The sequence below is a fragment of the Rattus rattus genome, chromosome 10 (genome assembly GCF_011064425.1).
Source record: "Rattus rattus isolate New Zealand chromosome 10, Rrattus_CSIRO_v1, whole genome shotgun sequence".
Lineage (NCBI taxonomy): Eukaryota > Metazoa > Chordata > Mammalia > Rodentia > Muridae > Rattus > Rattus rattus.
The window spans coordinates 40,214,203-40,238,567 of NC_046163.1; the positions used below are offsets into that span (position 1 = coordinate 40,214,203).

At 38.6% G+C, this 24,365-nt stretch overlaps 2 protein-coding genes across 2 annotated transcripts in view; both read left to right on the forward strand.

The window, feature by feature from the left end:
* Nucleotides 1-2,189: 2,189 nt before the first annotated feature.
* Nucleotides 2,190-24,365, forward strand: part of Rc3h1 (ring finger and CCCH-type domains 1) — a 42,388-nt gene continuing 20,212 nt past the window's right edge. Inside the window, exons 1-10 of the mRNA XM_032915766.1 lie at nucleotides 2,190-2,437; nucleotides 7,758-7,878; nucleotides 9,215-9,454; nucleotides 9,929-10,104; nucleotides 15,014-15,214; nucleotides 16,653-16,785; nucleotides 18,483-18,601; nucleotides 20,487-20,599; nucleotides 21,089-21,370; nucleotides 21,956-22,170. Coding sequence (XP_032771657.1) covers nucleotides 2,207-2,437; nucleotides 7,758-7,878; nucleotides 9,215-9,454; nucleotides 9,929-10,104; nucleotides 15,014-15,214; nucleotides 16,653-16,785; nucleotides 18,483-18,601; nucleotides 20,487-20,599; nucleotides 21,089-21,370; nucleotides 21,956-22,170 — 1,831 coding nt within the window. The 5' untranslated portion in view covers nucleotides 2,190-2,206. The remainder of the gene's footprint in view (nucleotides 2,438-7,757; nucleotides 7,879-9,214; nucleotides 9,455-9,928; nucleotides 10,105-15,013; nucleotides 15,215-16,652; nucleotides 16,786-18,482; nucleotides 18,602-20,486; nucleotides 20,600-21,088; nucleotides 21,371-21,955; nucleotides 22,171-24,365) is intronic.
* On the forward strand, nucleotides 4,174-4,563 carry LOC116911772 (bolA-like protein 2). The gene has a single exon (XM_032915765.1). The coding sequence runs from the start codon at nucleotides 4,174-4,176 to the stop codon at nucleotides 4,405-4,407; it is 234 nt and encodes a 77-aa protein (XP_032771656.1). The 3' UTR covers nucleotides 4,408-4,563.

The following is a 24,365-nucleotide window of genomic DNA, read 5'->3' on the forward strand; positions in this document are numbered from 1 at the left end:
TTGCTGACTTGGTCTTTTGAGGTAGGGTCTCTTGTTGAGCCTGGAGCTAGGCTAGTTACCAGCAAGCACTATCTATTCTCTGTCTCCACCTTATTTATGCATGTGTATGTGTGTGAGCACATATGTGTAGAGTTGTTCAGAGAGACCAGAAGAGGGTGTCAGGTCCCTGAAATTGGAATTATGTTTGCTGTGAGCCTCCCTTCTTGAGTACTGAGAATCAGATTCAGGTCCTGTGGAAGAACAGCAAGTGCTCTGAACTATTGAGCTATCTTCCCAGGCACACCCTCAGAACTTTTTAATTCATGTAATCCAATATCTATTTTTATTTTTGTTTCCTGAGCCTTTTAGTATGTCCATAAACAACAAGAAACAAGCCTATTTCAACACCCTGACATGTTTCCTCTTTGCTTTCTTCTGGCAGTTTCAGATCTTACATAAGTCCATTACATTTTGTTTGGTTGCAAGAACTGGTGAGAAGAGGGATCTATTTTCATTCTTCATGTGGATGTTCAGTTTTCTCAGTACCATTTATTGAAAAGATTGTCCTTTTTTCCAGTTGTATTTTTAACTGTATTTGTCAAAAGTCAATTGGCTGTAGATTCATGAACTCCTTCCACTCCTCACTACACGAGCAAATACCCTGAGTTTAGGTCTTGTGTTATTTGGTCTCTAATTATTTAGAGTGACCACTTTTTTTAAATTAAAAAAAATATTTTATATTTGTAGGTGTTTTGCCTTCATTTATGGCTGTGCCCCATGTACACGCCTGGTGCTGGTGGGGACCAAAAGAGGTCATTGAATTCCCTGGATCTAGAATCACAGCCTGTGAGCTACCATGTAGGTGTGGTCTTCTGGAAGAACAGCAGGTGCTCTCAGGAGTTTCTGCAGCTCCCCTCCCCATCTTTTGACATGTAGAGTACATGCCATGCACTGAAAAGGCAAGAGAACAACTTTTAGAAATTCTCTCCTTCCACTGTGTGGGCTCGAGGGGTTGAACCAGGCTCCCAAATCTTGGTGGCAAGCACCAGTACTTACTGAATCATCTTACCAGCCCTTGTGTCGCTGTTGCAGGATATTTGATCACACTGTGAACCCAGAGACTGTGTTATTTGCTAAGAATACCTGTTTCTAGTTGTGTGGCTCAGCTCTTAAGATACAATGTTTAATCCCTTTGCCTGGAATGTAGACATTCCCTTAGTATATACCTTTAATCCCCTCCAAAGTAAAGGTAAAATTAGTGTTGAGATGGTGGTGTTAACACATTGGTGGCATACTTGCCTAGCATACACAGGTTCTGGGTTTCCTCTTCAGACCATACACAGAAAAACTGATGTTTGTTCTTGAGTTGGGCCTCGTTACTGTCAGAATAGTTACTTTAATACCATCCTGAATTACATACTATGGTGGAGGAGGTAAGATTAAAAGAATATAAATTTCTACTCTTTAAATCAGAACTTAGACCTGGTAGTTCAATTTGTTAACACAAAGTAGCTGTGAGGTTTACAGCTTTCCGAGATTACAGACTGGGGTGCTGTATCTCCATCTTTACTATTATACAGCTTTTGAATGGAGTTGCAAGTAGGAGCTCCCTGTCCCTTTAATCTCTGTGTGTCTGTGATGGTGGGGATAAGATGGTAAGGAATTAAGATTTGAGGTAGGGGGCTAGAGAGATGGCTTAATCTCTATCTCTTAATTTGTGTGTGTGTGTGTGTGTGTGTGTGTGTGTGTGTGTGTGTGTGTGTGTGTGTGTGTGTCTGTGTCTGTGTCTGTGTCTGTGTGTCTATGTGTCTGTCTGTCTGTTCCAACCTCCTACAGACTTAAAAGGTCACACCTTTAGACAAGCTAATTCATCCTTCTGGGAAATATGACGCCCTTTAAAATAGAAGATGGAACTGGTTATTTTATCATAGCTTTGATTTTATAAAATGTATAAAGATTGAATGTTGTAACATTAAAGTGCTATGAAAGATTGCAGAGTCAAGATTGGACTTATTTCTTTTCAACAGTTTAATTGAAATTAAAAACAGATTATTCTAATTTTTTCTTTCTCTGTTTTTCAGGTTATATTTCACACTATGTGCTGACTGTATCTACAGAAGATATTTAAAAAAAGATAAACTTTTTTCCAAGATTTTGATTCCAGTGGAATCTTTGCTTTAGATTTGTGTGTGTGTGTGCGTGTTAGTGAATTGTAACTCCAGAAGCAATGCCTGTACAAGCTCCACAATGGACGGATTTCCTTTCCTGCCCAATTTGCACTCAGACTTTCGACGAAACAATTCGAAAGCCCATCAGTTTGGGCTGTGGCCATACTGTCTGCAAAATGTGCCTGAATAAACTCCATCGTAAGGCTTGCCCATTTGACCAGACCACTATCAATACGGACATTGAGCTCCTTCCTGTGAACTCAGCATTACTGCAGCTAGTGGGTGCTCAGGTAATACAGTAACTTAATCCTGGTTATTGTCTCTGATTGACTGTTTTTAGTTATGTGTGTCTTTGTCTGGGCATGTTTATTTGAGTGTAGATACAGATGGTTGTTGCACAGACAGCAATATTTATAAATATGTATATACTTGGGTTATTATATTTGCATATTGCCTTGCCTCATTAGCCAAGATAATCTTAAGGACATCATAGTCCCAATAGGAGTGAGTGTACATGCCTTTTGTTTAGATATTGTTTAGATATTGTTTAGATTTGTTTAGATAATACAATATTCCAATAAAAGGAACCAGAACTCTGGGGAGGGATGGTCAAATCAAGTGCTAGGACAACAAGTCCTTAAAATGAGCATGGAGTATCTTGTGCAAGCATTCAAACAAAGTGGGACTATGTCAAAGGCATACCAGAGCTGCTTGAAAGAGCTCCCAGTGGGCAAAGCTGGGAGGGTTTGAGCAAAATAAATAGGTATGTATTGAATTATAACAGTAAAAAGAAAAGTCAAAGGCTCTATGCAGATAAAATGGAAATGGAGAACAATAACAAAGATACAGCTGTAGGTTTTAAGTTTTCATAGTTCTATTTTATTTCCTGTGCCTCTGATTTTATTTAATTTAGAAAATTTAAAGTCATTGTCTTAGAACACTTGATGTTTATGCCAGTCTTTGAACCCAGGTCTTTTCTAAGTTTGAGTCGGTTTGCACAGCATATAGAGAAAGAAAGGTGAAGAACACTTTGTTTTATCTGAGGAGAGTCATTACTTACTGATTTTTTTTTTTTCCCCTTTCCTGGCTTTTAAAAGGTTTTATTTTCACTGGTGTTGTGTTGTGTGCCTTTATTACAGCACGGGGTAGAAGACAGGCAGGCAAACCCCTTGAGTTGGAAGCCTGCAATGTTACAATAGTGAGACTTGGTCTCAAAAACAAAGAAAAGAAAAAAGGACATTTGTTTTTTTTGTTTGTTTGGTTGGTTTTTTTTGTTTTGTTTTTTTTTTTCTTCTTTTTTTTTAGGAGCTGGGGACCGAACCCAGAGCCTTGCACTTGGTAGGCAAGCGCTCTACCACTGAGCTAAATCCCCAACCCCAGGGCATTTGTTTTTAATGTAACTGTGTGCCCCATATGTCAGGGTATCCTTGGAAGCCAAAGAGGGTATTGGGTCCTCTGAAGTTAGAGTTACACGCAGTTGTGAGCTACTTGATGTGGGTGCAGGGGAATTGAACTTGTGTCTTCCAGAAGAGCAGCAAGTGCTCTTAACTGCTGAGCCATCTCCCTAACCCTTTAAGAAGTTATTAAATACATCTTAATGTATTTGGGAAGTAGATGCCCAAGTAACCACTATTTCGATATAACTACAGTAACTCTTATGTAGAGATAAGGGCTGCATAACATGTTCACACGTATAGTGATGTTTGAAAAAAAGGGGAAGGAAACAGGAAATAAAACATGGTAATAGTTGATGAAGGAGAACAAAGAAGGAAGAAGAGAAGAGGAGGAGAAGGAAGAGAAAAGAAGAGAAGAGGAAGAAGAAGAACAACATCAACAACTTTCTCCCAACTGCATGTACACAAGACTCAGGCCATGATAAAGACTCAAAAACAGACCCTCAAGGAACAGCCATAACCAATAGAATTCTAAAATAGAAATTTTAAATCATATATTTTAAATTAAGAAAAGGAAAGAAAAGAGGCGAGGTTCTGTGCACGCTGGGCTGTGGCCCCGCCGGGCTGTGGTCATGGAACCCAGCGCTGACTCGCTGCGGCAGGACCTGGAGGCAGAGCATGTGGAGGTGGAGGACAGGACTCTGAACCCTTTCGCGACCAGCTTCCGAGTCCTGGTGGTGTCGGCTAAGTTCGAGGGGAAGCCACTGCTCCAGAGACACCGGCTGGTGAACGAGTGCTTAGCTGAAGAGTTCCTGCACATCCATGCCTTTGAGCAGAAAACTCTGACCCCAGAGCAGTGGACCTGACAGCGGAGGGAATGAAGGACCCAGGCCTGAACAAGCATTAAATTTTAAATCTGGAAAAAAAAAAATAAAAAAGAAAAGGAAAGAAAACTAATCATAAAAGAAGGAAGAATAAATTTAAGACTCTTCAGGTTTTCTGCAAATGTAAAATTACATCACGCACGCCGTAAGATTTTCAATTAACTACTGTTGAATTAAACTCTGGAGTTATGTTTTTTACCTGTGTGATACTGTGGGGAATGATTCTTGTGGTTGTGTTGTTTTGTTATGAGTGTGTTTTCTTTCTGATTATACCTCTCTTCTTACTATTATATTTTTGTTTGTTTATTGATTGATTGTGGGTGAGGGGGACACATAGAGGACAGGCAAAGAATGGCTTCTTCCTTCCACCATGTAGATCGTGGGAATTGTGCTCAGGTCTTCAGACTTGATGGGTGGCAAGCACTTTCACCCTTTGGGCCATCCCAATGGTCCCTTTCAGATTATATCTTTGAACTTTCAGTATCGTCTGAAAAAATATATAATCTCTGGCTTCATCACTTGTTCATTTAAGTACCACATGTGTTCATTTATACGATTGAAGAGTGGTTTTGATGGATAACCCTACACCAAATATACATATTTATGTTATAGAAATTCAGGAAACGTTATCTTAGCCAGGTGAACTGGATTAATGTAAGCAGAAATAAGTCATGTTGATAGTGAATCTTTCGCATGCTGTGATAAAAAGGGCATTTTTTTCTCTCTGGACTTACTGCCAAAAATATCTAACTCAGGTCTCCTTGTGAGAAAATTGAGATTCCATCAAAAGTCAGTATACAACATGTATCACCAGTTTTCCTTAAAACTGCAAACCATCAAAACACAGGAAGAATCTTGCAAAAAGTAATACATAAATCAAGTATTCTGGATGAGATTTTGGAACACAGGAAGGCTGTTAGGCAAAAGTAAGGAATTCTGAGTAAAATCACAATTTCTAGCCATAAGGAGCTAAATTATCATTATAGTCATATTGGCATATTAATATCAGTAAATGTATCCTATCAAGAGAACATTATGAGAATGAGGTGTGGGGTGATAGGAATTCTCTGAACTGTCCGTTTTTCTGTAAATTTAAAGTGCTTTTATAAAACTCCTTCCTTCCTTCCTTCCTTCCTTCCTTCCTTCCTTCCTTTGTTTCTTTCTTTCTTTGTTTATTTTGTTTTTAACCAGGAAAAAATGGTTAATCTTACTGCTAATCAGGAAAATGCAGGTTTAGCTAATAGCAGGGTTTGTTTTTGTTTAGCTCTTCCTATAAACCAGTGGTAGAATGGTGGTGGTCCCATGTGGAAATGCAGAGCTCTTGCATGTGCTAGGAACAGTGCAAACTGTCAGGCTGTGGAAAATATAAAATGGAAAATGCAGCCCTGTGACTAGCTTCACTTACAGGTTACCAAACCAGGTGGTTTTAACACATACATACAAAGGAGACCTACAGAGGTCACTGCAGTCTATAAAAACAACAAGTTAAAAAAAATAGCCTAGCCATCAGAACTGATTCACTGTGTAGTCTATACCCCAGAGTTACAGGGTTACATTTACAGAAGTTTCCTAAATCTGCACAAATGTATTGCAATAACAAAGAAAATATTATCGTATGTATTCCAAGTCAGTCTCAAACTCACTGTGCACTGAGGAGGACCCTGAACTTCTGATCCTCTTGCTTTTACCTCTTGGTTATAGGCATGTGCCACTATACCTGGTTTATGTGGTGCTAAGAATTAAATCTGTGTCTTTGTGCATATGAGGAAAACACTCTCAACTGAGCCATCCATCCCAGCCAATGACAATTTGGGAGACAGAGTCTGTTTGCTTGAGGCTAGCATGGTCTACATAGTTCCAAAACAACCAGAATTACATAGTGAAATTTTGTCTCAAAATCAAATCAAAATAACTAAAAAAATCCAGTGACAAAAGTCTATCATACCAGTAATTTCTGTAAATTAACACACACGATTGAATATTCAAGGATATGTTAATATGTATACAGGAAATGGGAAGAATCAAGGGGAACTCACAGTATCACATCAAGAAACCACTTAGCAAGAAACACATAGACAGGGGTTGGGGATTTAGCTCAGTAGGCAAGTGCAAGGCCCTGGGTTTGGTCCCCAGCTCCAAAAAAAAAGAAAAAAAGAAAAAAAAAAAAGAAACACATAGACAAAATGACATCCTTCCACCAAAGCTGCTGAATCTTTTATATGAAAATATTGTAAGTTCATACTGATGTGTTTTCATTAGAACGTCCTCCCACAGGGCATTGTAGTTGTGGAGGAGCACATTTCCTAGGCCTCAACCTTTTCTAAAAGTATCTTTTTAGGTGTAAACACTGTAACTCAAGCTACTGAATCTTGAGTTTACCTTTATATTTTAATAATATATTAGCCTCTGAAAACAAGGTTTTCCTTAGAAAAATCCTGATTTAGTTGACAGATTGAGGTTCTGTTGGCTGTTCCATTTCTATGTTCATGCTCCCTCTAGTGGTACAAAAGAATCCCTACCCCTTAAATTCCAGTAAATTCCTTTCTCCTACTTGGTACACACACACACACACACACACACACACACACACACACACACACACACACACACACACACACACACGCATGCACATGCTTCTTGCAAAACAAAGACTTGAAGGCAATCCATTAGGTTTTACAGATTAGGGAATGGAGAAATAGTTTAGTAATATAGAGTAAGTGCTTGCTGCTGAACTGATTTCCTAGCTCCTACACCAGGCAGCTCTTTTCACAGTCACCAGTAACTCTAGCTACAAGGGATCCAGTTCCCTCATGTGGCATGCATACTCACATGGAGTCACATACACATAAGGAAAAACAAAATTTAAGTCTTTAAAAAATTAACTTGTTAATTTCAGTGTGTAATGCTGTTTGCAAGTTCTTTAGCTTTAAAAGTTTAAATTACCTAGTTTAATCCAAAATACTTAGCTTTGGTATGGTCTACAGTAGCAAGTGTTTTCAGCCTTGCTTTTGCCAACTGCGTGCCTTAGTTTGAGTGTCTGTATTCTGTGTCATGGCTGATTCTAACCCATTCGTCCTGTGTGCCATCTGTAAGATCAGGTTGGGTTGTCAAAGGATTACGTGCACCTACACTTAGCCTATCTTAAAACATTTCTTTTTCCTCTTTGGGAGGGGGATGTGGATGAGTATATGCAGGTAAAAAGTTTGAAAGCATTTAGCAAATTTAGTAGTTTTAATGTTGTAAGCACCTGGACTATCAGTGGTTAAATTGTACTCAGTAAAACATTTAATATAAATTAATAAAACACTCAAAACTTTTCCTTTTATCTCCAGATCCCTGAGCAACAACCCATTACTTTGTGTAGTGGGGTTGAAGATACAAAGCATTATGAGGAAGCCAAGAAATGTGTAGAAGAATTAGCATTGTACCTGAAACCACTCAGCAGTGCGAGAGGTAAATGGAATTTTAAAACCCCATTTTAAACAAACAACTGTTTGTTCATTTGTTTGCTTTTTGAGACAGAGTTTTACTATGTAGCCCTGGTTGACCCAGAACTCTATGTAGACCAGGCTGGCCACATTCATAGAGAGCTACCTGCCTCTTCTTTCAAGCGCTAGGATTAAAGGTGCTCCCTATCACACTTGACCAAATATCTGTTATGGATACTTCTTTACCATAAAATTTGAGCCACAAATGTATAAAATACAAATGTATGAAACCTTTTCTTTCTCTGTCTCTTCCCTTTCTTAACCCCCTTTTTCCATTTCTACTTTTCCCCTACTTAGTTTTCAGTGTTAGACAAGCATTCTACTATTGAACTGTCCATATAACTAGCCCTAGTGAGTGCTAATAAAACTTATTTATTCATTATAAGCCAAGCCAACTTCATGCTAGATAGTATTATAAACCACATCATATAAAGTAGTACTAAATCCAGAGTTTGTATGATGTTGGTACTATGAGTGGCTATAGAAATACATACAGCATGATTTAGAAGAGCTTTTCATTTTTTGACAGCTTTGGGGGTTTTTTTGTTTGTTTTGTTTTGTTTTGTTTTTTCCTTTGAAGACAGGGTCTCATTTAGCCCAGGTTGGCTTTGAACTTCTGATCATCCTGTCTCTACCTCCCAAGGGCAAAGATAACTTGTTTGGGGGATGCTGCAAATTAAGCCCAGGGGTTATGCATTCTAGCAGCTATATCCTTAGCTTTTATGTGATAAACTCTGAATGTTGTCTAGTTTAGTTTCCATTTGTAGAAAATGGAAGTTGTCGTTACCTTCCAGAAAGGGTCCGCTGTTAACTATTAGTAAGATACACCAGTAATAATATACCAGAACTATTAGAACAACGGTACTTGGGTCCTGGATTAATTGCTGTTTTCTGTCAGTTTTTCTTATCTGATTAAAATGAGTAATGGTGTTTTGAATGCCATAGTGAGATCTGTCTACTATATTTGCTTTACTTTTTAAATGTTAGTGTTGTATGGTTTTATTTACTTAATTACTGGTTTACTTGTTTTATTTCGATGTTTTAAGACAGGGTTTCTTTGTAGCTCTGGCTGCCCTGGAACTCACTCAGTAGACCAGGCTGTCCTTGAACTCAGAGATCTAATTACCCTCGCCTCTCAAAGATTAAAGGTGTGGTTACCCAAACTGTTGGTTTATTGTTTACTTTAAGTATGCTAATAAGACCAAGAACTAGCCCACAGATGAGCCACTCCTGAGGAAGTGCTCCTAGATCTTAAAATTGCATTATAAACCTAGAAATAGCTTTTTTCTTCTCCTCTCCAGGAGTGGGCCTGAATAGCACTACTCAGAGTGTTCTGAGTCGCCCAATGCAGAGAAAACTTGTAACTCTGGTCCATTGCCAGCTAGTGGAAGAAGAAGGCAGGATCCGTGCTATGAGGGCTGCTCGATCTTTAGGTGAACGCACAGTTACAGAGCTCATTCTCCAGCACCAGAATCCTCAGCAACTCTCTTCTAACCTCTGGGCAGCAGTCAGAGCTCGGGGCTGCCAGTTCCTTGGACCAGGTATGTAATTAAAGATTGTCTGTTGCTCTGGCTGCTTACTTACCCATACTAAGGTATTCTAAAAGTATAGGGTAAAAACCCTTAAGAAATTTACAGACCCTCATCTTTTGTTAAATTCTGTTTCACTTATCTACTTAATAGAAAATGACAGAATTGCCCACAAATGTGGCTTTAAAATGTAGTTGTAAATATATTTTATTGTTTGGGGGTTTTGTTGTTAGTGGTGGTGGTTTGGTTTTGGTCTGTCTGTCTGTCTATTTTTGAGACAGGGTATCCTGTAGCCCTGGCTATCCTGGAACTCAATCTGTACATCAGGTTGGCTTCTAATACAGAGTACTGGGATTACCTGCACTGGGAATACCATGCTGGGCTCACTGTATTGCTTGTTAATGGCATGGTATTCTATTGCTCTTCGGGTAATGGATTTAGGTCATCTTTGCTCACAGTACATTTTGATTGTACCATTTTCTCTAGCGATGCAGGAGGAAGCTCTGAAGCTGGTCTTGCTGGCCTTGGAAGATGGTTCTGCATTATCACGGAAAGTGTTGGTTCTCTTTGTGGTACAAAGACTGGAGCCACGTTTTCCTCAAGCCTCTAAAACCAGCATTGGACATGTTGTTCAGCTCCTCTACAGAGCCTCCTGCTTCAAGGTATGGACCTTAGTAAAATTGCCTGTACTTTTCAGAAAATATAATGCTCTAGTTAAATCCTGGGTTTGTCTTGTTCAGTTTTGTTTTAGACCTCTCTGTTTACAACTGGTAGGGATTGAACCCAGAGGAGACTTGCACATGTTAGACAAGTACTATATTGCTGAAATATAGTCTCACCTCTTAAATTTATACAAAGAGATTAATCATCTTGTTATTCCTTCTGTCTTGGGATTTCTACTTAGTTAGGGTTTCTATTACTGTGACAAAAACACCATGACCAAAAGCAATTTGGGGAAGAGTTTATTTTGCATCCATGTCCACAGTCCGTCATTGGCAGAATTCAAGGCAGAAACTGAAACACTCCATAGAAGAGAGCTGCTTACTCAGCCTGCTGTCTTAGTGCCATGACCACCAGCCCAGGGGTGACACTGCCCACAATGAGCTGAGCCCTCCCATATCAGTTACTGATCAAGAGAATGCACCCCAGGCTTGCTTACACACCAGTCTAGTGGAAGCATTTTCACACAAAACTAGCCAGCATATCATCCAAGACTGTAAGCAAAATTAGTCCAGAGTCAGTAATAAGGTTTTTAAGAGTTTGTTCCTAATGCGATGGTACAGTCCGAGATACCAGTTCACTGTCTGGCTTCAATGTAGATGATAATACTGGACATATTCATTCCAATTTGAATCTGCACTGCCTTAAACATTGATACCCATCAGGTGTCACTTACTGTTCATCCTGCCTTATTTTCCTGTCTCCTTAAAAGAAAATTTCCTTCTGATATATCCTGTAACCAACTTTATGACCCTGCTAACGTTAAAGCCATCCGTTCCTCCTCAGCTGATACTGTACTGAAATGGGTCTCAGTCTTTTGTATTGACTTACAACGAAAATTACTGTCTCCAGTTCTGAGTTTTTCTAAATATAGTATTTCACATTTATTGTAATGGTTAGAAAGAATAAAGTAACTCTTCACTGAATCTAATTTAGGATATACTTCAGAATGTCTGTATGCTTTCCTTGTTTTGTGCTCTCTACTAACAGAAACAGATATAGATTATAAGAAGCTTTCCTAGGTGGAGTCCTTCTTTTCCTAGTGTGTAATACCCTGAGTTCCTAGTATCACAGTCAATCAATAAAGCATGAGCAAGTTTTGAAATGGAACTTTGTTGTTGCTGTTATTTGAGGCAGACTCACTATGTAGTTTTTCTGACCTAGATAATAATCTTTCTGCCTCAGTTATAGTCGAATATCACATAAATAAAAATTTTTTACTAAATTTTATTTTACAATAAATATGCTATAAAATTTGATTTATTTTGTATAATGTGAGGGATCAGTGATACATGGGTATACATGTGTCACTGTGCATATGGAGGTAAGGGGATGGCTTATGGGTGTTGGTTCTCTCCTTTCACCAGATAGATCCCAGGAATTGAACTTGAGTCATCAGGTTTGGCAGCGGGTATCTTTACCACTAACCCATGTTGATGGCTCTAGAAAAAAATGTAAATTCTGATGTTATTTAAGTCATTCACTAGTCATTTTGTTTAATTATTACTTTATGTATATATTCAAGTATATGCCATATGTGTGTCCTATTCTCTGAAGCTGGAGTTACAGGTGTTCATAAGCCACCTGACGAGGATGCTGGGAACCTAACTTGGGTTCTCTAAAAGACTAGCAACTGCTTTTAACCTCTGAGCCATCTCTCGAGCCTCTAACCAAGAGAGAGAGAGAGAGAGAGAGAGAGAGAGTGTGTGTGTGTGTGTGTGTGTGTGTGTGTGTGTGTGTATGTGTATGTGTGTGTTTTGTGCATGCTACAGCAGATACAACACAATTTTGTAGACTTGCTTTTCTCTTTCTACTTTTGTGTTCTGGGGGTTGAATTTGGCCTATCAGGCTTCTGCAGCTCGTGCCTTTACCTGCTGAGCCATCTGGCTAGCCTATTTGACCTTTCAATACACTACAGCTCTGGTGTTTTTGATGTGATAGCTCTTAAAATTCCTGGGTTGTTTTCAGATTAATGAAGGTGTTGGGGATATAGCTCAGTGACAGAGTGCTTATAATGTGTCCAAAGCTCTGGGTTCAATCCACAGCATCCACAACTCAAACTAATACTACATTCTGGGAGCCGATGTATCGTGTAGAAAGCATATTCTACCTTTTAAAGAGGGCTAGCCTATGTTGAGGAAGTATTTTCATACATATTTCATACATACATACACATGTTTATTTGTACTTTTAATTTATCTTTGGAAAATAGCAAAGTAGTTAAGTTTTTTTGTGTTTGTTTATTTATCTGATTTCCTAGCAAGGTTTAGTTGGACCTTACTTTGTTATAAGGATAAAGTGGTAGGGTTTTTTTAATACCCATACTTGATTCTTTCTCTGAGATTGTGTACTTCTTGCTTAATAAAATCCAGTATTGTTTTAGAAAAAATAAAAAGGAGTACATTTAAAAAAATTTTAAGTGTGATGTATAATTTCTGACTGTAATAGTATGAGGTATTTTTAGGAAGAAAGTTAAAAGGGGGGAATTTTCTACTATAATGATTGATATAGGTCCTTATGGGACTAAAAAGTTAACAAAATACAATTGTATTTTTGGCAATGTAGGAATTACCCACTCTGCCATGACCTACAACTCCAACCTCCAAATGTTTTTTAAAATGTCATAGGGAATTTGTGAGTCTAGGCGAGAATTACTTTAAATTTTTAAACCTTTAGTCTAAATCCAGCCTCACTCAAAGTATAAGTTACTGAGATAACAATAACACATACATCAGATGTGCTACAAAAATTAAAGTGAGTTTATATAGTAATATAATGGTTTAGTTAACACATAGCAAGTGTTAAATAAGGTAGTTGGGTTTTTTATGTTTTTTTTTTAAATATGCGTGTAGCATACAGACACACGTGGAAGCTGGAGTCATCATCAGGTGTCTTCTCCAGTGGCACTTTTTAATTTTTATTGACGTCACACTGAGCCTGAGGGCTTCCTGATTCAAGTAGCTGAGTACAAGTTTAAAAAGTTCTGTTTATGCTCCTTATAGACATGGGACTGAAGTTGTGTCCTGCTTGCCCACCTCCATTTGGTTGGAACTGAGGATCGTGAACTCATGAGAGTCTCATGATTGTACAGCAAGTGCTTTACTCTCTGAACATCTCTCCATCTCCCCCCCCCCTGCATTTCTTCTTTTAAAATTAAAAAAAAAAAACAAAAAACGGGGTTGGTTTTGTTGTTTGTATTTGAAATAGTTTTATAGCCCTCAAGATCTTGAACTTGTTAGATAGGTAAGGCTGGCCTTGAATTTCTGGTGGTCCTGCCTCTACCCCCTGAATATTAAGATTGCAAGTGAGTACTACCATATCCAGCTGCAAGCTTTATTATTAAAATATTATCATTATTATTATTACAGTCCCGCATCTCGTACTCTACACTTTTTGCTATGGCCCATTTCACAAAACTCCATGGAAAAATTAAGATAAATCCAGTTAGTCATATTGGAAGCTCTTTAGTTATTAGTGTCAGATAACTTAATGCTAGGCAAGCCCTAGAGTTGTGACCTCTATTTATGAAGAAGAAACATACTGCTTTTTAAAATAATTATACTCTTTAAATATTTTAAATTTAAAAATGCCTGTATCCACACTAGTATCTTTTAAATTCTATACTGTGAATATTTTACCCACATGGTCATTCTTTCTTTAAGAAGATTCAGACATCTATGGCTGGTATGATGATGTTGCATACCTTTAACTCCATCACTTGGGGGTGGGGGTGGAGAGGCAGAAGCAGGCAGATCTCTGTGAATTCCAGGCCAGCCAGAGCTATATAGTGAGAGCCCTGTCTTTAAAAAAAGGTACAAAAATTTTCATAGGAGGAGATATGGAGACAAAGTTTGGATCAGAGACTGAAGGAAAGGCCATCCAGAGACTGCTCCACCTGTGGATCCAGCCCATATACAGCCAACCAAACCCCATACAATATTGCCGATGTCAAGAAGTGCATGTTAACAGAAGCCTGATATAGCTGTCTCCTGTAGGCTCAGCCAGAGCATGACAAATATAGAGACGAATGTTAGCAGCAAACCATTGATCTGAGAATGGGGTCCCGATCAGAGGAGTTAGAGAAAGAGTTGAAGGAACTGAAGGGGCTTGCAACCCCATAAGAACAACAATACCAACCAACCAGATCTCCCAGGGACTAAACCACCATCCAGAGAGTACACATGAACAGACCTATGGCTCTGACTGCATATGTAGTAAACGACAGACTTGTTGGGCACCAATGGGAGGAGAAGCCCTTGATCCTGCCAAGGCTGGGCCAGTGTAGAGGAATGTCAGAGCTGGGAGGCAGAAAGGGGAGGGAGGATGGGGGAACACCCTTATAGAAAAAGGGGGTGGGGGTTTATGGAAGGGAAACGGGAAAGGGGATAACATTTGAAATGTAAATAAAAAAATCCAATAAAAAATGTGACTAAAGATCAAGAAAAGAATAAATTAATACTAAAACTTTTTTTTTAAAGGCAAGATTTTGACATCTATAATGGGAGATGTTGCAGACAGGATGGTGGATCCCATTTTTATCTGGCTATTTTCTGCTAAAAGAAAGCTGTTATTTTGATTTTTTTTTTCTCTCTCTCTCTTTTTTTTCTTTTTCTTTTTCTTTTTCTTTTTCTGGGCTGGTGAGATGGCTCAGTGGTGGTCTTGGAACCCACATGGTGAAAGAAGAGAACTGCTTCCTGGGAGTTCTCCTCTGTGTATGCCTGCCACTTATGGTACACATCAAAACACCCAAAATAAATTGGATTTTTTTTTTTTTTGTTTATATGTGTTTATAAAAAGTATGAGGTTTTTGTCTGTTATTAGATTTGTGTGTGTGTCTGTGTGTCTTTTTAGGTCACCAAACGTGATGAAGACTCTTCTTTGATGCAGCTGAAAGAAGAATTTAGGACTTATGAAGCTCTGAGGCGAGAACATGACTCCCAGATAGTGCAAATTGCTATGGAAGCTGGCTTAAGGATTGCACCAGACCAGTGGTCCTCTCTGCTCTATGGGGACCAGTCTCATAAATCTCATATGCAGTCTATTATTGACAAGGTAGTGTCTTTACTGTCCCTTACTGGAGTCTTGACATTCATTATTTTGTAATTACTTTATTTAACAAATGAATATTATTGGAAATAGCTTATGTTAGGCTTCTGTAAATGAGATTCATTGTGTCCAGATATTCTGTCATAGCTAGTCCTATCAAAATGACAGTAGTGTTACAGTGCTTCAACCAGTGCTCTCCCACGGTCCTTGTCATCACCTTTCTTTCTTTATTGACCAAAGAATCCAGAGAGCTTTATATTTCCTGGAACTAGAGTTACAGATACTTGCAAGCTACCATATAGGTGCTGGGAATCAAATATATCTGGGAGAGCAGCCAGCGCTCTGAACCACCGAGCCATCTCTCCAACCCCTCAACCCTGCTCCCAAATGCCTTTTAATTTTATATAGGAGTCTTTTAATGAATGATCTTTCAGATATATGCCTTGCGACTTTATGATTCCCACTCAGAATAATTTTATATATACTAAATATTACCTCCCATGGTGAGCTTGATAAAAATTTTAGTAACCCTGTTTTTATTTTATCAGCTGTCTGTTTTGATATAAAGACCACTATAGTAGATATCCCAAAACATGACAGTTTTTGAATAACAGATTGACTGAGAATTAAGAAATTAGTTTTATTTTTTTCTGCTTTTTACTGTTTGTAACTCTTCCTTGAATACCTTCATATTAGCCACAGTTCTCTAGAATAACAGAACTTATAAAATGAATATATTTTTGGGCACCTCTTGCCTGGGCAGGTTAGCTGGTGGGTGAGACCATTATTGACTTAATCTCCCCCAGCACCCTGCATAAAACTATAAAAGCTAGCCAAGAAGGAGGAAGGTTCCACGTCTTTTCCAGTTTGATCTCTCTATGTCCTGCAGTCAAATTGTAACATTGTTTTTTCAACTGTACTAGACATTTTAAATTATTTAGACTATTAAATATATGAAATTTAGTTTGTACAGTTTATATATTTAATGTCGTGATATATGGTCTTAAGAACTTGAACTCATTCAATATGACTACTCAGTGGCATTATTCTTACTGTTATCTGACATTATCTCTAGATTATAATTTTTTTTTTTTTCCGGAGCTGGGGACCGAACCCAGGGCCTTGCGCTCGCTAGGCAAGCGCTCTACCACTGAGCTAAATCCCCAACCCCTAGATTATACTTCTTAACCCAACCAATACAGTGATATGGGGAGAAAGCCTCCTAGTCAAAGAGTAGGGAACATGGTATTGTACACAGTATCCAAGCTGTGGGTAGAAAGAAAGATCTTTAGACAGCAGGTGTTTCAGTCCAACCACAGCATAGGTTAGGTAGATAGATACAAAGTAAATTTAATAAACTGAAAAAATGACGGTGTAAATAAACTGTGCTTTAAAAGGGTTATCTGATCTTTTGGAAAATTAATGTTTACTTTTTTCTTTTAAGTTGCAGACCCCTGCCTCTTTTGCACAGAGTGTTCAGGAACTAACAATTGCTCTCCAGCGGACTGGAGATCCAGCGAATTTGAACCGACTAAGACCCCATTTGGAGCTACTAGCAAACATTGACCCTAGTCCAGGTAAGAAGTCAGTGGACCTTATGTGTCTCTCGGTACTGCTTGGTGGTTCTTCAGTTTTCTTTTGTTACCTCCCTCTAAAGTTTCCCAAAGTAGCTTTCTCAGCTTTTCTTTGGCTGCGTTTTCATTATTCCATCTTCTCATAAGGCCTTATTCTATTCATTATATGCTTTCTTAACCTTTACTTGGGCATTTTTTTCTTACCCCTCCTTGACCTGAAAATGACCTAATGACCTGTTACTTGAACAGTGCTCCACTGCTGTCCTCCAGAGTTCACGCCTCCTATGGAGCTAAAGCTACATACTGCTTACTGTAGTTTCCTAGTCACTCCTTCCAGACATGACTTCTGGGTCCGTAAACTACTTTATGTGTCTCTAATCCAATTACTAATACTGGATGCTTCTTCTTTGATACATAGAAACTTCTGCTTTGTTTTTATTTGCATCACTCCACCCCACTCCATCCACAGTAGTGCTGTCTGTGCCTTTGGATTCTTAGCATCAAGTGCTCACTCTATATAAAGGGACCTGGGCATCAAGGGTCCTGGGTGTGTCTGCAGGACCACCCAGGAAGCAGCCAGTGCTTCCTAGTACATAATCATCTGTCTGTGTTTCAACGTGAGTTCATCTGTGATGCCTGCTCTTCTAGCTGTGTTTCTTTTGTCTTGTTTGCATGTTCTTTCACTTGTTCTACATACCTTTTGAGACATGGCATTATGTGTTTTTCTTTCACAATTTCCTGTGACCCACACTTCCTGTTTATTCCTTAATGATAGCTTTAGTCCTTTGCTCTGAAACCTAATGCTTTCAAGTTTCTCTACATCTGATGCTGTCAGTTCAGATTACTTATCGATGCAGAGTAAATCATCTCCACACATGTCTTTTAGTAATGTGCCATTGCTTGTAGAATGAGTTGGTGGCTTTCAGACTCTCTTAAATTTTCATCACCCCCTTGTTTACAGATCTAGTCCCAAAATGGCTTAATCAAATCAGACCTTCATTTGCGTGAGTGTGTGTGTAGCAATTATTTTCCCCATTTTTGTTAATTAGCATTCTGACCAATTAAAAAAGAAATGCTACAGTTCTTGCCACATATTAGTGTATCTCCTACAGTTGTCTGTTATATCCTCTTCTTACATAACAGTAGATAGACTGTTGACAAACGATCTGACCCTGGGTCATGTCTCCAGTTATATAGCACTGTCTTAAATTCAGTCTGATCAGTCATCTGTCTCCACCATTCCAGCCAAATCTATTTTGTCAAGGTTACTAGTTCACTATCAGCTGAATTCACAGTTCTTGTCATACTCGCCTCCCCTCTGTGTGTGTGTGTGTGTGTGTGTGTGTGTGTGTGTGTGTAGGCAGTTTAAGAGAGAAGGGTTATTTCAGCTCACAGTACAGACCAGTATGTCAAGGCAGCAGGAGCTTGAAGCAGCTTACATATCACACCCACAACCAGGAAACAAAGAGGAATGAATGACACAGGTAAGATCGGTATTTCTGTAGAAGTTAACATAATCAAGATAATCCACCACAGGCGTACCCAGAGACCCGTCTCTCTGCTGATTCTAGGGTCTTTTAAGTTGTCATAGATGGACAAGTGTCTGAAAGTTGCAAAACAATTAACTTGATTACACTAGCTTAATATTGGAGAAAACACTGCATAACATTATAGGTTTTGTTTAATTTTTAATTTTATAGATGCTCCTCCTCCAACATGGGAACAGCTAGAAAATGGACTGGTTGCTGTACGTACAGTAGTCCATGGACTGGTTGATTATATCCAGAACCACAGCAAAAAAGGAGCAGATCAACAACAGGTAAAGTGCTATTTGAAATCTTCAGATAAGCAACTTTGGGTATACTTAGAAACTGACCATTGTAGGTACAGATACAAAGCAAGAACTAATGATACAAATATTTTCAGACTCTGACTATAGGGGTTGGAGAGAGGCTCCATGGTTAAGAGAACTGGCTGCTTTTTGAGAGAACTCAGTTCAAGTCCAAGCACCCACTTAGTGATTCACAACCTCCTGCCAGTTCCAAGAATCAGATGCCCTGTTCTGGCCTCTGTGAGTACCAGGCATGCACTGGTGCACAGACATACATGCAGGCAAAACACGCATTCATATAAAATAATTTTTTAAATTGCTTTGCTTTAAAAAAAGATTCTGAGTATAGAAACTATAAGTTAACATAGTTAACAGTTAATATTTTAATTTTTCTTAAGTAATTTTATGTTACATTTCAGTTTGATAATGTCACTTTTTGATACCAATGCTGAATTACTAGTACTTTTCAAATATTCGTATTTTTTGTTAGTATTTTAAAAAGTTTCATTAATAATGTTTATTTTACTAGTGTGCCAAACCATCTTCTAATTTTAAAAAGTCTTGTTTTCCACTAACTTGTGTATATGTGTGGAGGTGAGAGTTTAGCCTTGTAGGTCCTGGAGGCTTGGCAGCATCACCCACTGAGCCATCTTGTTGGAACAGATGTTGTGGTTTTTGTTAGGAGTCAGCTTTATGTTCTATGACCACTAACTAAATATTAGAAGCATATACATTTGAAAGTCTTTTTGGTTTTATTTTTTGTGAGAGACAAGATCTCACATAATACACTGTAATCCCACTGAATGAGCATAAAGACCAGTACCCAAGTTCTTTGATCAAATTATGTATTATTTTCTATCCGACAGGGCTAGTTTTCTAAAGCAGATTTTGAGAAAATAGCATCAAACACAGGAAATTTTATTATTTGGGGTTTATATTAGCCCCAAAATTGCAAGGCTAAGGGATTTTCAAGGATTTTTGGTTATGTAGGAACTTGGCAGAAAGAACATCTCATAGAGATCAAAGTCTAGGGTATTGAACTGTGGCTGAGTTTATGAGTGTTCTGTCTTGTCATGTCTAGAAGACACTATTATTGTGCCCTGGTCCTCCCTATGTCTGGCTTCTACAGTCTTTCTGCCAGACCTCTCCTCCATGCTGGTCTGGTCTCTAAGCCTTTGTGAAAGTGTGTGTGTGCATGTGACATAGAGATGTCCAGTTTGTGGCTGAGCACTCCACTGAGAAACTTCTCTGATGTGGTCTGAAAGCTACACAGTGTGTCACTATACAGTGTGTATGGGTACATGTCTGCATGTGCATACATGTGCTTGGTGCCTGGGAAGCCAGCAGAGGGTGTCTTGTTTCTAGAACTGGAATTCTAGATGGTTATGAGCTGCCATATGGGCCCTGGGAATTGAACCCAGGTTCTCTGGAAGAGCAGCAGTGCTCTTAACCTTGAGCTCCTGTTACAACTCCCTTTAAATTTTAATTTTGGACCTGGAAAGGTCTCTCAGTAGGCAGAAGCTTTATGCAAGCTAAGGCACCCTATGTTTAATATCTAGAACCTAGGTAAAAGTATAAGGAAAGAACCAGCTCCACAAAATTGTACTCTGAGCCCCTCCTCTCTTTCTCTCTCTCTCACTCTCGTTCTCTCTCTCTCTCTCTCTCTCTCACACAAACACACACGTAAAAATAAATAATTAAAATTTAATTTTTAACTCTGATTTCTGCCCTCAATAGTTTTGTTGTAAGTAGTTTAGATAAATATGGAAATTAGCTTAAATTCTTCTGTGCTGTAAGAATCCTAAACTGAAATCAAAATTTACATTTGTTATTATGTGTTTTGTTTTGTCTGGTGTTTGGATCTTGGCCTTAGCCTCCACAGCATAGCAAATACAAAACATACATGTGTCGAGATATGAAGCAAAGGGGAGGATGCCCTCGTGGGGCCAGCTGTACGTTTGCACATTCGCAGGAAGAACTGGAAAAGTAAGTATGAAAACCATGAAACACAGTCTTTGGAATAAGGAATGATTTGTTAGCTTTAACAAATGGAGAGTTGACTCAGTGGTTAAGAACACTGGCTGCTCTTCCACAAATCGGGTTCAACTCCCAGCAACCGCATGGTGGCTTACAACCATCTGAATTGGGATTTGATGCCTTCTTCTGGTGTGTCTGAAGACAGCAACAGTAACAGAGAACTCACATATATAAAATAAATCTTTTAAAAAATATATAAAAAGAATAACTGAATTCAACACTTAGGAAATATTTATGAATTAGTACATTTCTTTAAAATTTTTCTTTTATTTTTCATTATATTGTTCCTATAAATGGGAAGCTATATTTTCTCAACTAGATGTCAAAATGAGTCATTTCCACACACAAAACAAAAGTACTAGTACTTTTTAATAATTTTAACTGATTTTTACCAGTTGTGTGATGTATTTGTAGTTGAAACATCTGCTTTTCATACAGATTTCGTAAAATGAACAAACGTCTGGTTCCCAGAAGACCTTTGAGTGCCTCTTTGGGTCAACTTAATGAGGTGGGCCTGCCTTCAGCACCCATACTTCCCGATGAAAGCACAGTGGATTTGCCCAGCAGAAAACCTCCTGCACTCCCAAATGGAATTGTATCGGCAGGGAACACAGTGACACAGCTGATTCCTCGTGGGACAGACCCCAGCTTTGATTCCACTCTGAAACCAGTAAAGCTAGACCACCTGAGCAGCAGTGCTCCAGGGTCCCCTCCAGACCTGTACGTCTTCAAGTTTCTTCCTTGTAAACTGAGTAGAGGGAAAAGAAGAGTTTGGTTCTAACCCCAGTAGTTGGTGCTGCTGTTTATTCTTCTGTTTGAGTCAGAGTCTGACCTTTAACTCACTTCATAGCCACAGATGACCTTGAACATCTGAGCCTTCTGCCTGACCTTCAGGCACTGGAATTGCAGGCCAGCAGCACTGTGCCCAGCTATGTTGTGCTAGGGATTGAACCCACAAACTGAGCTACATCCTGGCCCAGAAAATAAAATTTTTGCCTATTTTTTTATTGGCTTTTACTTATTTTTTTTTCTGCACTCATTTTTTTAAAGAAAGATTAATTCGTTTAAGTTTGTAGAAGAGATTAGCATTCAAATATATCAGTTTTCTAAGTACTAGCAGTATTTTTATGTGAAACATTTTGTATTAAAAGTATATTTTAGGGGTTGGGGATTTAGCTCAGTGGTAGAGCGCTTGCCTAGGAAGCGCAAGGCCCTGGGTTTGGTCCCCAGCTCCGAAAAAAAGAACCAAAAAAAAAGTATATTTTAGAGACTTTAAGTTTGTCTTACATAATTTTGCTCCCTTAGGCTGGAATCTGCCCCTAAGAGTATTTCTGCCTTACCTGTGAATCCACATCCTGTACCTCCAAGGGGGCCAACAGATCTGCCTCCCATGCCTGTCCCCAAACCAATTCAGATGGTGCCTCGAGGTTCTCAGCTATATCCAGCACAGCAGGCAGACGTTTACTACCAGGATCCCCGAGGAAGTGCCCCAGCTTTTGAGACAGCACCTTATCAGCAGGGTAATGATCGTTCATCTATGTTACACATTTCCTCAGTCTGCTATGAGTGATTATTTACATAGTGACTTCCAAGTATTTTTCATACTTGGAAAACTGAGGTTTTTATGATCAACTAAATTTCTTTGCCTGCTTAAAGTTGTATAATAAATATATTCATGTATTTTAGTCACTCAAATTTATCATATAGATAAAAAAGGATAAAATATAAATTTTATAGAGGGAATTAACATTTACTAAGCAATTATACTGAGTAAAACTGACCAAACTTTTTTTTTTTTCAAGAATGAAAAAAAAAGTAGTGGATGCAAACTAAATTTGCAGAATGATTTCCATTCTATTGATATTGGCCTTTAATAATATTTGAAAAGGTACTACATACAAGTCTTGAGCAGTGATTCTCAACCTGTTTGTTGTGACCCCTTTGGCAAAGCTCTGTCTCAAAATATTTACATCACAATTTATGACCAGCAAATTAAATAGTTATGAAATAGCAACAAAAATAATTTCATGGTTGACGGGCACCACAACACGAGGAACTGTATTAAAAGGTTGCCACATTGGGAAGGGTGAGAACTACTGCTTTAGCAGTTCTGTAGTGTAGGGTCAGCTTAGTGGTAAAGTGGATGCGTTGGTGCATGGCTTTGATCCCAGCACTCAGGAGGCAGAGGCAGAAGCCAGCCTGGTCTACATAGTTCCAGGATAGCCAGGGCTACTTAATGAGACTCTGTCTTGCAATCAAATAGGACAAAACAAAAGATTAAAGTAATACTAATATTTATTTCAACTAAAGTATTGAATCTCGTAAGAAATTTACTTTTCCCCCCTAGTACCTTTAGGTCACATATGTCGTCTCTGCATTCAAAAGTAGTTCATTTTTATCGTTTTGATACTGCTTATTTGTTGGTTGGTTTTCTGAGCTAGAATTGCTTGTAGTATATATACCAGGCATGTCTTGATATCAGAGTAGCTCAGAGTGGCCTTGAATGAAGATGATCCTCCTGCCTCACCTCCCCGGAGTGCTGGGATTACAGGCATCTAGCATAAGAATAGATTTTGATTGATATAACATTACTGATGATGGTTATAAAAGAATCTGACTTGGATTTTTAATCTCTTGAAATAATGTATATGTTTTTGTTCAGGCATCCAGTATATAGCTACTTTATACTCTATGAGGAAGTGTATGGTTAGAGAGAGCAGAAATCTTTATAACTATGTAAAACATAAAAAGATGTAGTGGAGGAATGGGTTCCTTCCATGTTGATGGAAGTACTAGGGAAACAGACTTAAATTAAGTCTTTAGAAATTATGTCCTAGAAAAGCACTACTTTATTAGCTGTAGAGAGCAGACATAAAACCTACCTTATTTGGAATCCCAGGACTCCTAGAGCTTGTCTCAAGAACTCTAGAGCCAGAGAAGCCACTAGATGTGTACGGCAAAGTGCTGAGCGTTTTCTGCAGTGTACATGAACACGTTTCTGTCAGGGCCTCCCCTTACCACCTCTATCCCTTTCTACACAAGTTGGAGGCTGAGGGCTATTGTTTCTTTTTCTCCATCGAGTCCAGTTTATGGTGCCCAGCTAATCTTGGGAGTGGGACCTGCTCTGAGAGTAGTCAGCCAAAAGGGGTCAAATGCTAGTAGGTCCTCAGCTAGTGGTAGGATTGCATGTCCGCTCTTCCTCCTCTCTGCTGGGATTTGTTTTTCCTGGCTGGAACTGGTGCATACTGTCATAATTACTATGCAAAATGGATCTTTGGCATATCATGCCTTCTAGTTCATAATCATTTTGAAGTTGAAACTCTATAGTAGCACAGCCTGGAAAAAAAAATCTGTCTATAATTCCAGCTACTGAGGAACCTGAAGCAGGAGGATCTCAAGTTCGAGACATGCCTAAGCTACAGAGTGAGTTCAAGGCTAGTAGTCTTCAGAAGATCCTATCTCAAAATGAACTATTTAAAAAGGGGCTAAGAATGTAGCTCAGTGGTAGAGTACTTGTCTAGTATGCATGCCATCTTGGCTATGAAAATCTAGTTAAAACTAAAATAGAACCTGAGTTTCACGGGTGCTTGTGAAATTTAATTTTTAATTTTCAGTAACTGCATTGCATTAAGACAAACTAGAAGAAAGGCTATATGTAGATTGATCTTTTCCATTTACTTTCAATAATTATTTATTTGGAAGAAAATGAGGTTTC

Coding starts and splice junctions, on each gene's coding strand:
- LOC116911772 (XM_032915765.1), top strand. CDS start 4,174: ATGGAACCCAGCGCTGACTCGCTGCGGCAGGACCTGGAGGCAGAGCAT.